This window comes from Lepidochelys kempii, chromosome 2 (genome assembly GCF_965140265.1).
Source record: "Lepidochelys kempii isolate rLepKem1 chromosome 2, rLepKem1.hap2, whole genome shotgun sequence".
In the NCBI taxonomy this organism is placed as follows: Eukaryota; Metazoa; Chordata; order Testudines; family Cheloniidae; genus Lepidochelys; species Lepidochelys kempii.
Genome location: NC_133257.1, coordinates 82785681 through 82801927, shown reverse-complemented (window position 1 = coordinate 82801927; position 16247 = coordinate 82785681). Strand labels below are relative to the sequence as shown.

Below are 16247 nucleotides of genomic sequence, written 5' to 3'. Positions count from 1 at the left end.
TGTTGCCAAGAAGGCCAATGGCATTTTGGGCTGTATGAGTAGGCATTGCCAGCAGATCGAGGGACGTGATCGTTCCCCTCTATTCGACATTGGTGAGGCCTCATCTGGAGTACTGTGTCTAGTTTTGGGCCCCACACTACAAGAAGGATGTGGAAAAATTGGAAAGAGTCCAGCGGAGGGCAACAAAAATGATTAGGGGTCTGGAACACATGAGTTATGAGGAGAGGCTGAGGGAACTGGGATTGTTTAGTCTGCGGAAGAGAAGAATGAGGGGGGATTTGATAGCTGCTTTCAACTAGCTGAAAGGGGGTTCCAAAGAGGATGGCTCTAGACTGTTCTCAGTGGTAGCAGATGACAGAACAAGGAGTGATGGTCTCAAGTTGCAGTTGGGAAGGTTTAGGCTGGATATTAGGAAAAACTTTTTCACTAGGAGGGTGGTGAAACAGTGGAATGCATTACCTAGGGAGGTGGTGGAATCTCCTTCCTTAGAAGTTTTTAAGGTCAGTCTTGACAAAGCCCTGGCTGGGATGATTTAGTTGGGGATGGTCCTGCTTTGAGCAGGGGGTTGGACTAGATGACCTCCTGAGGTCCCTTCCAACCCTGATATTCTGTGATTCTATGATTAGGGTCTAAGCAGCAGCCCTCGGGTATAGAGCAGGATGGCCTAGTGGCCAGAGTCAATATGGCAGCCCTCAGATATGGGGCAGTGTGGCCTAGTGGCCAATACCTGGGGGACCATCACCAGGAGAGTGGTAGTCTGGGACCACCCGACTCCACTGGGCCCCGACCCAGGGCCTTAACAGTGGCGGAATGGTCCGCCACTGGGTCAGCAGGGAATCCCACCGAAACATTCTGACCTTGCACGGGTACGAGATACCCTTCCTCGCTCAACCTTCCTGGGTCACATCCTACTGCTCTTCCTGAAGCTGCAGTCCATGGGGCAGCGGAGTCTCCTGGCACCTCGGCGCAGGTAACTCCCTGGGACTCCAATGGCCACAGATCTCCGGTCCGGATCTTCAGATCTCCGGCTCCCGCAGGCAAGGGCTGTGACGGCTCCTCAGCTGGAGCTTCAGCCAAAGGTCCTTCCTCTCTGACGGTCAGACCAGACTGAGCAGGGCTGCCCCCTTTTATACTAGCATAGCATTTGGAGCATGCCCAGTACAGGCCGAGGGGTGGGACTTCCTCCACCCATAGTGTGGGGTTAATCCCTTCCGGCTCAGTGTGGGGTATGCATACCCTGTCACAGACTTCCTGTACGACACTGGGTAAAACACTTAATATCTCTGCCTTAGTTCTCCATCTAGAAAGTGGAGATACTTCCTTACCTCAGAGGGTGTGAATAATGAATTCATTACTGTTTGTGACATGCTCATATACAGTTGATAAACACTACCAAAAAGTCTGTAGCTAAAAACTGTGTTTAAGCAATATTTATCTGTTGATTGATACTGCAGAAGATGCAATATGTTGAAATTGTTAGAGCCATGCTAAACAGGTGGGGAGTAGGTTTCATTTTCATGAGGTTCTTGCCCTTACGAAAAGTTAACTAGTTTTCTCACTCCCTCCAAATCATGATCTTTCTCACCGAAACTTGGAAATTCTGAAAGCTTTGGCCCGCGCTGTATAGTTGGTTAAAAAAGAAATGAAATTTCTGCAAACATTCATTCCTTTTTTGGAATTGGATATTTGAATTTTAATCCAAAATTCAGAAAATATTAACGAGTTATAGTAGATAGCACGAGGTTAAATTGGAAAAATGACTAAACCCATGTCTACACTATCACTTACCTTGTCAAAACTTCTGCTGCTCAGGTGTGGAAAAAACACCCTCCTGAGCAACATAAGTTTTGTCGGCATAAGTGCTCGTGTGCTGTGTGGACAGGAGACGCTCTCCTGCTGACATAGCTACCGCTGCTTGTTGAACTGGTTTTGTTATGTCGATGGAAAAGCTCTCTCCTATCGGTATAACTTGGCTACACAGTACATGAGCGCTCTTACAACAACACAGCTGTATTGATACAGCTGTGCCCCTGTAAGCTTGTAACTTGTAGACATGGTCTAAATCATAGAGTTTAAGTCCAGAAGGGACCACCAAATCATCTAGTCTACCCTCTTGTATATTGAAGGCCACTAGCATTGCCCAGCACCTGCATACTCAACCCAACAACTAAAATTAGACCAGTGTTTTACAGCCCACAGGAAACTAGACTATTATGTGCCACAGGCAAATAAAAGGAAGGATCACCAAGGCCCCCATAATGGCAGAGAAATGATTAAATCGGATATATCCAGATAATCTTGGCAAGTGACACGTACCCACACACTGCAGAGGATGGTGAAACTGTTCTAATGGCACTGCCAGATTTCTTCCTGACCTGCATATGGTGATCAGTTAAACCCTGTGAATGTCAGCAAGAACCAGCCAGCCAAGCATCTGAGAGAGGAAGCTTGGTGCCCTCTCAGAGCCCTGGCCATAACCATCCAGTGTTTCATCTCCATCTGTGGCCATCGCTGATCCTTCAGAGGAAGGAGATCAAAAAGACTTCTAAGAAAAATTTGTACAAATGAATATTTTATACACCAGAAAATTGAAAAATATTAAGTAGCTCGCTCTTTCTCAGTGTGGACTGTAAAACAGGCCATGTTTGAGGTTTCTAGCTTTGGCCAATTTTGAGTTGTCCAATTGAGCTGTCTGTGTTTGGAACATGTGAGAAAATCATGGTAGGTTTTCTTCATGTTTTTGTTACTCAAAAGTGGCTGATCTAATTTTGCTAAAGATTTCATTTAAAATAACCATATTGTAATCAAGTCTGGAAAATTTCAGACTAGAAAGAATTTTAGAAAGTTGAGCCAACTGAAAAAGGAGGCTTACAATGGAAACTTCAACTCAACCTTAATTATAAATAGGGTCCCTGCTGACAAACACTAAAGCCAGGTTTCAGAGTAACAGCTGTGTTAGTCTGTATTTGCAAAAAGAAAAGGAGTACGTGTGGCACCTTAGAGACTAACCAATTTATTTAAGCATAAGCTTTCGTGAGCTACAGCTCACTTCATCGGATGCATAAAGTGGAAAATACAGTGAGGATGTTTTTATACACACAGACCATGAAAAAAAGTGAGGATGTTTTTATACACTAAAGCATAACTGTGTTATATGACTGGGAAGAAAATGGCAGGTAAAATGCAACCTTGATAGGTGTAAAGTAATGCACATTGGAAAAAATAATACCACATATACAGTTATGGGTTTTAAATTAGCTATTACCACTCAAGTAAGAGATCTTGGAGTCACCGTGGATAGTTCTCTGAAAATTTCCACACAGTGTGCAGAAGGGATAAAAAAGGCTAACAGTATGTTAGGAAGTATTAGGTCGCCCCTTCTCAAAAAAGATATAGTGGACCTGGAAAAGGTTAAGAGGAGAGTGATAAAGATAATTAAGAATATAGAACGGCTTCCATATGAGGACAGACTAAAAACAATAGGGCTGTTCAGTTTAAAAAAGAAACAACTGGGGAGGGAGTAATATGATACAGGTCTATAAAATCACAAATGGTGTGGAAAAAGTGAATAGAGAAGTGTGAAAGAGAAAATAAAAAACCATGGGTCACCCAATGAAATTAACAGACAGCAAATTTAATACAAACAAGAGGAAGTACTTTTTTCACACAAGGCACAACTAATCACATGGAACTCTTTGTAGCTTGAAAGCGTGTCTCTCTTACCAACAGAAGTTGGTCTAATAAAAGATATTACCTCACCCATTTTGTCTCTCTCATATCCTGGGACCGACATAGCTACAGCCACACTCCATACATTCATGGAGGATAGGTCCATCAGTGATTAATAGTCAAGATGGTCGGGAATGCAACCCCACGGTTGGGGTGACCCTAAACCTCTCATTAACAGAAGTTTGGAGTGGAAGATAGTGTGGATCACTCCATAATTGCCCTGTTCTCTACACTCCACTGGACGCTCTGGTACTGGCTGCTGTCAAAGACAGGATACTACCCAAGATGGGCCATGATCTGATCTAGTATGGCAGGTCTTATGTTCTTAATGTACGTTAGTGCTGTAATAATCTTTAAATGCAATTTTAGTTGAGGATGATATGAATTTAGTATTTTAAGGCATTGAAAAATCTTATCTAGAATCTTCAAAAATTTTACATGAGCAGTATAATGTACACAGGTTGAAAATACTGAAGGCTGTATAAAATACTTCACAAGCTAACTTTGTTTATGGTTATTACTAGATTTATTGCTCTATAAAACAGTATTTAGGGGAATACTTTGTGTGTTTTGCAAGCGTGAGATATGAAAACAAGGTTTTATATACGTAAGGATTATGTTCCTGGTAAATGCAGTAATAAAAGTTGGCTGTTTTCATTACTACTTTGAAAATTGAATGCTGAAACAACTGTTGCGTAAAAGGAAAGTAACATTTATTCATCGAAATTACGTTGCCTTCTAGTATAACACATGGCTGTCCAAGTTAATACTGTTCTGAATGGTGACCAGCTACTGGTTAGAATTTTGGTAGGAGCGCTATAAAGTCCAACAAGCTAAAGTAGTATGATTTATGGGACAAGGGGACTTATGGGACAAGGGGAGCTACATTAAATTGTGATTAGGAAAGGTAATAGAACCACTGGAAATACGATAGAATTTGCCATTCTGGCTGAAATATTTGCAAGATTCAAGGGGTTTTGTCATACATCCTTCTTAACTCCATCCTCTCACCCAACTGCTTAGTGCTGGCTGAAAGAAATCCTGAGATGCTATCCTCCAACCTGTCCCTGCAGGGATGGAATCCACCTAGAGGTACAGCTGCACCTGCAAGTTGTTCACTAAGAGTAGCAAAGTAGAAGTATCTCGCCGCTATTAACCATAAATGTTGGATGCTATAATTTTCATTACACAATAGAAACCTATTCAGTATGTATTTTACAGCACACAGGTGTGTTAGGCAGTTCACAAGATAGTAAGACATAGAATCATAGAATATCAGGGTTGGAAGGGACCCCAGAAGGTCATCTAGTCCAACCCCCTGCTCGAAGCAGGACCAATTCCCAGTTAAATCATCCCAGCCAGGGCTTTGTCAAGCCTGACCTTAAAAACCTCTAAGGAAGGAGATTCTACCACCTCCCTAGGTAACGCATTCCAGTGTTTCACCACCCTCTTAGTGAAAAAGTTTTTCCTAATATCCAATCTAAACCTCCCCCACTGCAACTTGAGACCATTACTCCTTGTTCTGTCATCTGCTACCATTGAGAACAGCCTAGAGCCATCCTCTTTGGAACCCCCTTTCAGGTAGTTGAAAGCAGCTATCAAATCCCCCCTCATTCTTCTCTTCTGCAGGCTAAACAATCCCAGCTCCCTCAGCCTCTCCTCATAAGTCATGTGTTCCAGACCGCTAATCATTTTTGTTGCCCTTCGCTGGACTCTCTCCAATTTATCCACATCCTTCTTGTAGTGTGGGGCCCAAAACTGGACACAGTACTCCAGATGAGGCCTCACCAATGTCGAATAGAGAGGAACGATCACGTCCCTCGATCTGCTCGCTATGCCCCTACTTATACATCCCAAAATGCCATTGGCCTTCTTGGCAACAAGGGCACACTGCTGACTCCTATCCAGCTTCTCGTCCACTGTCACCCCTAGGTCCTTTTCCGTAGAACTGCTGCCTAGCCATTCGGTCCCTAGTCTGTAGCTGTGCATTGGGTTCTTCCGTCCTAAGTGCAGGACCCTGCACTTATCCTTATTGAACCTCATCAGATTTCTTTTGGCCCAATCCTCCAATTTGTCTAGGTCCTTCTGTATCCTATCCCTCCCCTCCAGCGTATCTACCTCTCCTCCCAGTTTAGTATCATCCGCAAATTTGCTGAGAGTGCAATGTACACCATCCTCCAGATCATTTATGAAGATATTGAACAAAACCGGCCCCAGGACCGACCCTTGGGGCACTCCACTTGATACCGGCTGCCAACTAGACATGGAGCCATTGATCACTACCCATTGAGCCCGACAATCTAGCCAGCTTTCTACCCACCTTATAGTGCATTCATCCAGCCCATACTTCCTTAACTTGCTGACAAGAATACTGTGGGAGACCATGTCAAAAGCTTTGCTAAAGTCAAGAAACAATACATCCACTGCTTTCCCTTCATCCACAGAACCAGTAATCTCATCATAAAAGGCGATTAGATTAGTCAGGCATGACCTTCCCTTGGTGAATCCATGCTGGCTGTTCCTGATCACTTTCCTCTCATGCAAGTGCTTCAGGATTGATTCTTTGAGGACCTGCTCCATGATTTTTCCAAGGACTGAGGTGAGGCTGACTGGCCTGTAGTTCCCAGGATCCTCCTTCTTCCCTTTTTTAAAGATTGGCACTACATTAGCCTTTTTCCAGTCATCCGGGACTTCCCCCGTTCGCCACGAGTTTTCAAAGATAATGGCCAATGGCTCTGCAATCACAGCCGCCAATTCCTTCAGCACTCTCGGATGCAACTCGTCTGGCCCCATGGACTTGTGCACGTCCAGCTTTTCTAAATAGTCCCTAACCACCTCTATCTCCACAGAGGGCTGGCCATCTCTTCCCCATTTTGTGATGCCCAGCGCAGCAGTCTGGGAGCTGACCTTGTTAGTGAAGACAGAGGCAAAAAAAGCATTGAGTACATTAGCTTTTTCCACATCCTCTGTCACTAGGTTGCCTCCCTCATTCAGTAAGGGGCCCACACTTCCCTTGGCTTTCTTCTTGTTGCCAACATACCTGAAGAAACCCTTCTTGTTACTCTTGACATCTCTGGCTAGCTGCAGCTCCAGGTGCGATTTGGCCCTCCTGATATCATTCCTACATAGTGACATAGTCACCAAGGAGCTTAGTCTAACTTCAGATATGATACTTTGGAGGTTTGGGGCAACAAAACAGTGGGGATGGGCTGAAGGAGGAGTGAGAGGAGTAACAACAGTAAGATTGTTACTTAACAGCTAACGCACAGCATGGTGTATATAAAAATCTTTTTTTATATGAATAAAATAAATGTAAAACATGTATGTATTGTTTGTTCGCTTCTTGTAGGCATAATCACTTTGTTCCAAAACTTTGTTCCTACTTTTCCGAAAGTGGTGTATTGAGGGTTCCTCAGTGCCCCTGTTGAAGATTAAGAATGTACCCCTCAATTTTTTTCTGCTTTTATCCAACCACCCTTCAATCTCTCAAATCACACACCTTACATTTGCCATTCCTACGGACAAAAAGGGCTGGAATAGAATCCCTTCTGAGCCAGTCAGAGCTGCTCATTACTCAGTAGCCAGGGTCTTTGTGAAGTGACAGTTGATTTCATTTGTGGGCTGAGTGCACTATCTCGCCAAGTTACGGTTGTGAGAACTGTAACTTGGAATTTCCTGATTTTGGAGTTCTTCAGTCCCCACCCACAATATTGCATAGTTGGATTTTTCCCTAATTCACTTAAAGATTAGTTAAAAACTTAAACTAACTTAGTTTTTTCTTAAACTAAATAATTGTGAAACTGTCAAATATAATGTGAAGGAAAGATTGATATATATGTTTGTCCACTACTCTGTCCCAGTATTTGCTCCTGCCTGCACCTCAGCCAGGCTTTCTCATACAGAATTGTGCTTATAAATATAATTCCGTGCTTGAAGTTGAATTCTTCATGTACAACCTTGGATTTAAACTTGAAGAGTGGTCAGTTTGGATGAGCTATTACCAGCAGGAGAGTGAGTTTGTGTGGGGGGGTGGAGGGTGAGAAAACCTGGATTGGTGCTGGAAATGGCCCACCTGATGATCACTTTAGATAAGCTATTACCAGCAGGACAGTGGGGTGGGAGGAGGTATTGTTTCATATTCTCTGTGTATATATAAAGCCTGCTGCAGTTTCCACGATATGCATCTGAGGAAGTGAGCTGTAGCTCACGAAAGCTTATGCTCTAATAAATTGGTTAGTCTCTAAGGTGCCACAAGTACTCCTTTTCTTTCTACAAGTAGTCTAAGAAAACTGTCTTTTCATTGCCCTTGAAATGAATGTGGTAGTTAACTCTAATTGAAAAAATAAGTGTTCTGAGGACTCGGAAATGGATGGATTTCAATGTCATGGAGGAAAAAGAAAAAATCTTTGCAACATTCCTTACTGGCCACTTGTATAAAGAGTTGATGTGTTGAGCTGACTGACAAGAGGAGGGGAAGGGATCCAAACAGCCTGAGTTCATAGTTGGCAGCTGAAAAGGTGGTGCTTGTGTGGTTTGTGAGGTATGGAGCTTAAATAAAAAATGATCTTTCCTGATCAAGCTATTTGTATTTGGTACTCCAACTGTGATTGCTTATCTGGATCTGTTTGCAGCAGTCCTTCGTTTTTCTGCTCTCTAAAAATGATTGAGCCACAGGGAGATAGGAAGTCCTTCATTGCTTCCTGTTTGTGAAAATGAGCTTGTGACTTGAATGTTGAACACTAATATTCCCATATTAAAAATCTACTTCCGGGATATCTGTTTGCCAAGGCTCAGGAAATCTGATAAGGCTCTTAGTAGAACTGATCCAGAAAATGTTTTCTTCCTAGCAAAAAACCCCTTAACTTTTCATCAAAAAACGGAAAATCCGTGGAGACATTTATTTTTAACTTTTGTGGAAAAACTCGATTTTGTGAAAACCCCCATTTTCTGTCAGTGTCTTTATTTTGGTAGTTAAATAGTATAACAGTTAAAATTAGAACTAGAGTGTAGCTGAACATTGAGGAAAAATAAGAATTCTTAAAAATTGTATTTGGGGGGCCCATTGTCCATCCAAACTAAAGAATGCTCAGCATGAGCTAGTAAGTAGTACCAGTATCTAGACTAGGCTTACATAGCAATTACTTGGGTTTCTCTTAGTATGTGTTTAGTAGGAGAGGTAGCTCATCAATTTATTTTTGCTTTTTGCTTATTTTTTTAGCTGACTGTGCATATCTTCGAAATACAAGGTGGGTGAGGTAATATCTTGTATTGGACCAACTTCTATTGGTGAGAGAGACAAGCTTTTGAGCTTACATAGGGCTATTCTTCAGGTCCCACCCACCTTGTCTCTTACTTCTTCTAGTTTCTCTAATATCCTGGGACTAACACAGCTACAACAACACTGGATTGCTTGTATCTTTGACATGAAATCCAGGATTAACCTAGCCAAAAGAAATACAGTTCCCACAATAGATGGTTGAGTATCACACTATGCTCCTATTTTAATTTTGTATTCTAATAAAATGGCACATCCCTCAAATCCCGTGTTCCCACAACAATTGGTATCTCATAAATTGACAGAGACTGAAAAATGTAATCTATTAAAGCCTTAAGTGTAATTTTGACAACTAAAATTTCTCATGTCTGTGGACATCTCCACTTAAATGGACTTTAAACACATAGTTAAATGCTACAGGAAACATACATTCTTCTTCGAGTAGTGTCCCTGTGGGTGCTCCACTGTAAGTGTGTTGGCTCTTTTCCAACGCTATGCTGCGACTACACAAGCCATGGCAGTGCTTTAACGTTGCCAGTGAAGACATGCCCGGGCCTAGGAAGACAACCATGAGCCACCTCGCAAGGCTTCTAAGAAGAGAGCCACAGTGAGCCCCGACCAAGACAAAAAAGATTGTTTGGTATCATTGGTACTGACATTTTTCCAGTTTCATCAAGAAACTTACGTTTGTTGTTGTTTTCTGTCTGAAGTAAATCCGTGAGTATGTGATGTGGTTAAGCGTCTGAGCATTGCTTTCCACTGTGCCTCTCAGCTAGAATTCCTTACAGGAGTGCTGTTTGTTTAAATACAAAAGGCCAGGAGGTTCATTGTGGAAGGGTCCATTATATGAAACATCTAGAAGAGCCTAGCTCTCCATTTTGCAGGGTTAAGAAAGCTATTTGAATTTCAGAGTGTGGCAACCAATGTCTACTTTGCATGGCAGCCTACGAGATGCATACAGTCTCAACAGGTGGGAGGGAATGGGGCAACGTCAGCAGAGACTGCCTGAACACAAGATTTTAGCAGTTACTGCTGCTTCTAGAAGCCACAGCTGTTAGATGATCTTTGGTGTCTATAGGGGCAGTTCTCCAGATACCATTCCCAAAGACAAGACAGCGAGAGGATATGGGGCAATTTATTCCTACTCCACCCTAGAACTAAATCAGTAAAGTGGACAATGGGGAGAGTGCTGCTTTGGAGCTCAAAGTGAGTCCAGTGTGGCAAGTTTTGCCTGTTCTACTGACATATTCCATTCTACCGATTTTGAGTTAATTTGTTCTGTAGGTGTCTGATTTGTCACTACAAGGAATCCAAGTGGTCCTTCCTCCCCAATTTCTTGCTTCAGGTGGAGGATGATGAGTCCCCTGGGCCTGGGTAAGGAGAGAAGTGGAAGCAGAATTGAGGCTAATGCTGCAGGCTACTACACGTAGCCATACAGGGAGAAGAGTGAGGAAGCTCATTAAGCTATGTGGCTTCATTGCTGCTGGCTCTGAATTCCCAGGCAGCAGAGCTTCCCTAATTCTACTTGGCCTTCTTGAACAGTCTCCCCACCCTATTTTGGGGGCAGGAGTGATTCTCTCACACACACACCCCTTTGGCTAGCCCATGCTAGAGGGAGGGAGAAGTGTGCACCCCATCCAGCTCCCAAACTCAGATCTTGGGTCTTCTGCTAATCCAGTCTATCTGGTGATGACATAGTAAGCAAATATCAGTAGAGATTGATGTTTATCCCTAAAAAGAGGGGTGGGGTTTCCTTTAGGTGGAGCCCAACACAGCTAACTTTAAAAATAAAAAATTAAAATCAAGATCAGTTTTACTCACTACCTTTATTTTAAAGAACGAGTCAGCAAAAAGTGTTGACATTTGGCTGCATCACGTTGTGCTACCACTGAATCCTGTGTGTTAAGAGGGGAAAGATATGCAATGTCAATCTGGTGGAGTGGAGCAGACTGGGTGGTATGTGAGCAGCATGAATGTTCTAACCATAATAACAGGGACACGATAACAGTTTTCAAGTACATAAAAGGTTGTTGCAAGGAGGAGGGAGAAAAATTGTTCTCCTTAACCTCTGAGGATAGGAAAAGAAGCAATGGGCTTAAATTGCAGCAAGGGCAGTTTAAGCTGGACATTAGGAAAAACTTCCTAATTGTCAGGGTGGTTAAGCACTGAAATAAATTGCCTCGGGAGGTTGTGGAATCTCTATCATTGGAGATTTTTAAGGGCAGGTTAGACCTGTCAGGGATGGCCTAGATAGATAATGCTTAGTCCTGGCATGAGTGCAGGGGACTGGACTAGATGACCTCAAGGTCCCTTCCAGTCTTACAATTCTGTGATTCTATAAGAGGTTGACATGGGACAGAAATTTGATAGAGAGAACAAATGATATTCTATACTGGTGAATTGTTCCCTCCCCCCTAGCAATGCAGCTTCAGTTTCAGTGTCATCACTTCTAGATACACTGGCTCTAAAAACACTTGTTATGGAATAACATTACTATAATTAACATAGTTATGTTAGTTTAAAATACTATTATTAGGGTTAGAATAATCACAGTAAAAAATGTCAGCTTCAGGTATGAGCCTTATGAGTTCAGTGTGTTGTGATATCTGTGTATAGTTTCAAAAGTACATATCTAGTATGTTTCAAAAGCTAGTCAATCCAGTAATGGTATTCATGTATGATACAGTTTGGGGTTACTTTGAAGAATTGCCTGGAGTCTAGTCACAAATAGTGTCAAATAGAAACTATTTTAAAAAGGCAACTGCTATATTCTCACAAACTTGAAAATGTTATCAAAACCTCATTAAACTATCACGAGCTTCTTCACAACCGTCTCACACATTTAGTACTGGCTACTGTAAGATAGGATATTAAGGTAGTTCGACCGCTGGTCCTGATTATTATGACAATACGTATATTGCATTAATACTCAACCTATAATTTCATTTGTTTTTATTTGTCTGAATTATTCCCCATTTTACCTCAGCACTTAGGATCTTTCTCAGTGAGAGGCTGTCATCGTTCCCTTCTGAGTCATAATGAGCCTAGTCAAGTCTTAAAATCTGAAATTTTAAAGTGGCATAATGCAACAAAACTCGCTTATTTGTAATTAAATGAAAGAAGATACTGATATTTTCAAATAGAATTACATTAAATTTTTGGAAAGGGGAAGGTTTATGTATGTCTATCAAAGAAAATAAGTATTTTAGCTTCATGTAATTGCAGTTGCTCTTAGATCTTTCAGAAGAAAAATTTAAGCTGGCTCCATAACTCTTCAGATGTTTTACAGAATACATTTTCTTGCTATTGGTGTTTGCCTTTTAAGTCAAGCAGCTTAATTCGGGATTTTTATGTTTAAAGCTCTTCAGTATACTTTTTTTTATACACTTCTAAAATTTGCTAGTTGAACTTAGTGACTTGTTTATAGTTCTGATATACGAATAATATATTTGTGATTCTGTGTTGTAGTCCAGTTATTATTCAACAGATATCTCTGCCCATGTTCCTGTAACACCCTTCTATAATTATTTCAGTGCAATGCGTGTATTGCTGTCCAAGCTACCACGGCCATGGATTGTGGATGAGAAGAAGGATGACGGCTATACTGCCTTACATTTGGCAGCACTCAATAATCACGTGGAAGTGGCTGAACTCTTGGTGCATCAGGTAAGGCTTTCCTCTCAGGAGGATTGAAATATGTCACATGTCTTTGATTAACCTTATTGAAGCAGATGCCTTGCCAAAGCAGCTGAGATAGCATTGGGCTGCATTCCCTTCGCTATGTGCCAAGTTTGCCCCTGGGATCATTATTATATTGGCTTAGTTGTAAGAGGTGCAGAGAGATGAAATTGCTCCAGTACTTTCCTAAACAAATTTAACCCTTTAGAGTCAGCAACTTGGAAATTGTGCAGTGAGTAATTTAAAAAATCATTATAATTAATTTAACAATGATCATCAATGTTTTCTCTTCCCTCTTTCACAGTCCAGTTGGACAATCCAGCAGGCAGTTCAACAGCATCCTGAATGTACAATTGTAGGGTTAAGAATGTTGAGCCTATTAAATGAGGTGACTGAGGATGAATCATTTATTTATAATTTAAGGATTCACTAATTATAGTTTTTTCAGTTAAAGTTTAAAAGCTATTAATCGAAGCCTTCAACCTTCTCCCCTTTATTCTACTTATAATTGTGAGGTTCTTGGTTTTCAATTTAGAGAATGGTTTTCCATTCCTTAACTTAATCCCATAAATTAAACATGTAGGGACAAATTTTCAAAAATTCTCTGTACTTAAAATTGAGACTGTATTTTCAAAAAAGGGCATCTCCCATTTAGGGATCTGGAGTTGCTGTTGGGTGCTAAACACCTCTGAAAGCTAGCTACTTCATATCAATGCCTAGATGGAAGCTTAGTGCACTAGAAAAATTGACCCTGGTAATTTTTTCTAATCTCCCAAATCAAGGAGGTGTCACATTCAGAATTTGCTCTAATTAGCTACCTTACTTCTCTATTTTCTATTACTTTTCTATTTTCTATTACTCTATTTCTTACTTCTCTGTTATTTGCTTTAATTAGCTACCTTACTTCTAGATTTACTGTTGAAATCTGACATTCTTAACGTCTTTTTCAGGGCAATGCTAACCTGGATATCCAGAATGTAAACCAGCAGACTGCATTGCACCTTGCCGTTGAACGACAGCACACACAAATAGTTAGGGTAAGATATCTGTAATAAGCTATGTGGGTTAGCTTTATTCTGTTCAATGTGACTTTAGTCATTAACAGAAGGTGGAATTCAAGAGCCTTATTTATACTAGTATAACCACTTGTTTTAGCCTTTAAGAATAATTAAGATGTATCCTGAATTTAGATCAACTTTATTTAAACCTTCTTGGCATACTTAGTGACAAAGGAAATACCCCATCCACTTATGCTCTTATGGTGACAGATACTTTAATTGTGTCTTACTTTCATTGGGCTTTCTATACAAGAAATAATTTCTAGTATCAACCAATCAAGAAACATGTTTTGTGAGGCAGCAAGGTTGAAAGATACATTTAGTATCAATCATGTATTTGTCTACCACTTAAGGTTTAGAAGTGCATGCTTGGATGCAGAAAAGCATTAATTTCTTTACATAACTAGCATAACAGATCCAGACTCTTCTTTCTGTCCACACAGCTGAAACTCTTTCATCCGTGTCTTTATCTCCCACCTTGATTATGGTAACCGCCATTTCTTTGGCCTCTCTGACATTTGCATCATCTTTCTCCAGTTCACTCAAAATGCAGTTGCTAAAAATACCTTCTTACAGGTTTTTTTTACCATCTTCTCTTTCAAAATCCCAGTGACTCCCCTTATTCACTGCATCAAGTTCAAGCTTATTATGATGGCCTTCAGGGCCTTATGTAATTTTTCCTCTGTGTACTTATTCACCTTGGTGGTGGTTATGTTCCCTCCACTTCTGCTCTGCTAGAGATGCCATTTGTTTACTTCTTCCATAACCATTTTTACTTTCATGTTCCATGTATGCATGCTGGCAACCCCCCACCCTCCTCCGAAACACTGTTCCTGAGCTAGTTCACAGATTATTACTGCCAACTTATTAATTAAATAATTTTATATTAATGAACACACACGTTTTCTCTATCATGCTGTTTGCTACCCTTTGAGTTAATTGGATAATCTTACTGTTCAAAGAGGTCTCTTCATTCTTCTCCCACAACAGTCTCAGTGCTTTCTTCCATTCTGTTCCTTAAAAACACAACACCTCCTTCAAATCCATCAGGCCACTACCATCTCATTTGTCACATCCTTCCTCGTCCCCATCTCTTCATATGTCTCTGGTTGTCTTAGATGCTAGCTCCCTCAGGGCAGGGCTTGTGTGTTTTATAGAATACCTTCCACAGTGGGAGTCCAGTCCATACTGTGGTCTCTTGGCACTACTAGTATATGCATTACAAATGATTTTTGTAAAGCCATTTAAAATTAAAAGTAACTAAGTATGTTTAACGTTAGCTTATATATAAGGTGCTAAATTTGTGTCTCTGACCTCTTAAACAGTAATCTCTGCTAGGTGGAATGTCACTTTGAGACCTTAAGTTCTGTGGTTATGTCCTCTGCGGGGACCTGTAGTCTGCAGTTTGCGGAGGATACAAACCCACAATGTGACAAGAATCGGGGAGGAAAGGGAGAATGAGAGATGAAGGTTGTGAAGGAGAAACTACTACAGATGTCAGATTTCCAATCTGTGATTTTTCACAAGTAGCATTTCTTTGCTAGATAAAACTAAAACAAAAAAGACTGGAATACTTATTGTCACAGCTTGTTCAGACTTCACAGAGCCAATAGATGGATAGTGAAATTATTCAGGTTAACACTCATGATAAAAGTTTGTCTCCTAATAGCCAAAGAAACAAGTTAAAGATTTATTTTTTTCATATTGAATATCCTCTTGGGGCACAATTTTGTGTGCGTTGTGAATATCTACCATTTTGTGCTTGCCATTTGTAAATACTTTTTTCTGATAATGCAGTGCAAACACAGTTATAACCACAAACAGAGGCCTAATTTGAAAATCAGGCCTTGGCAGTAAACAGTAATATTAATGATTCCCAAAATAGGGTCGCAATAACCAGGATTATGAAAATTTACCCAACACCTACTAGGCTAGAGAGCTAAGCCTATTGACCAGGATGAAAAATACTGTATTGCCACTTTTCCCGAAGGCTGTGACCTGATTCTTGTCCATTTCACAGCTGTTTAGTGTTCTGAATAGGTGCAGTTTTCACTCTGCACCTGGGTAAAGCCATGAGCAGCAACAGAGGCGCTGGAGCTATTCCCAGCTGTTTTGATTTAATAAAATAATACTGCACCTGTTCAGACTCAGGTCATATTTGGAAGATTACCTTTTAAATCATGTGTGCCCAAAACTGCTTGTTGAAATGAAAGTTGAGAGTTGATGGCACCCGTTTAGGAAAACTTCATCGCTCCCAAGGGTGAATGATGCAGAGCTTCCATCATTATTAAAATCCAGTTAGAACAATGATATTTAGCATATAGGGTAATTACTTCAATTTTATATAGTACTTTTCACACTTTACTGAAATGCTGTCACTTCCAGGGAGAAATGCAATACTAATTTAGGACAGGTAGGAAGAATACTTTTTTGTTGAAACTGCAGTGGAAATTTTAGTTGGGCAGATCATCTACTGGACCAAACTGAAGACTGAGTAGATAACCTGT

General features: G+C 40.9%; 1 protein-coding gene across 4 annotated transcripts in view; it reads left to right on the top strand.

The window, feature by feature from the left end:
* MIB1 (MIB E3 ubiquitin protein ligase 1) overlaps positions 1 to 16247 on the top strand; it is a 102872-nt gene that overhangs the window by 50737 nt on the left and 35888 nt on the right. For all 4 annotated transcript variants that reach the window (XM_073331409.1, XM_073331411.1, XM_073331410.1 and 1 more), the window contains 2 exons: positions 12538 to 12670; positions 13633 to 13719. In XM_073331409.1, the coding sequence (XP_073187510.1) occupies positions 12538 to 12670; positions 13633 to 13719 (220 nt within the window). The remainder of the gene's footprint in view (positions 1 to 12537; positions 12671 to 13632; positions 13720 to 16247) is intronic.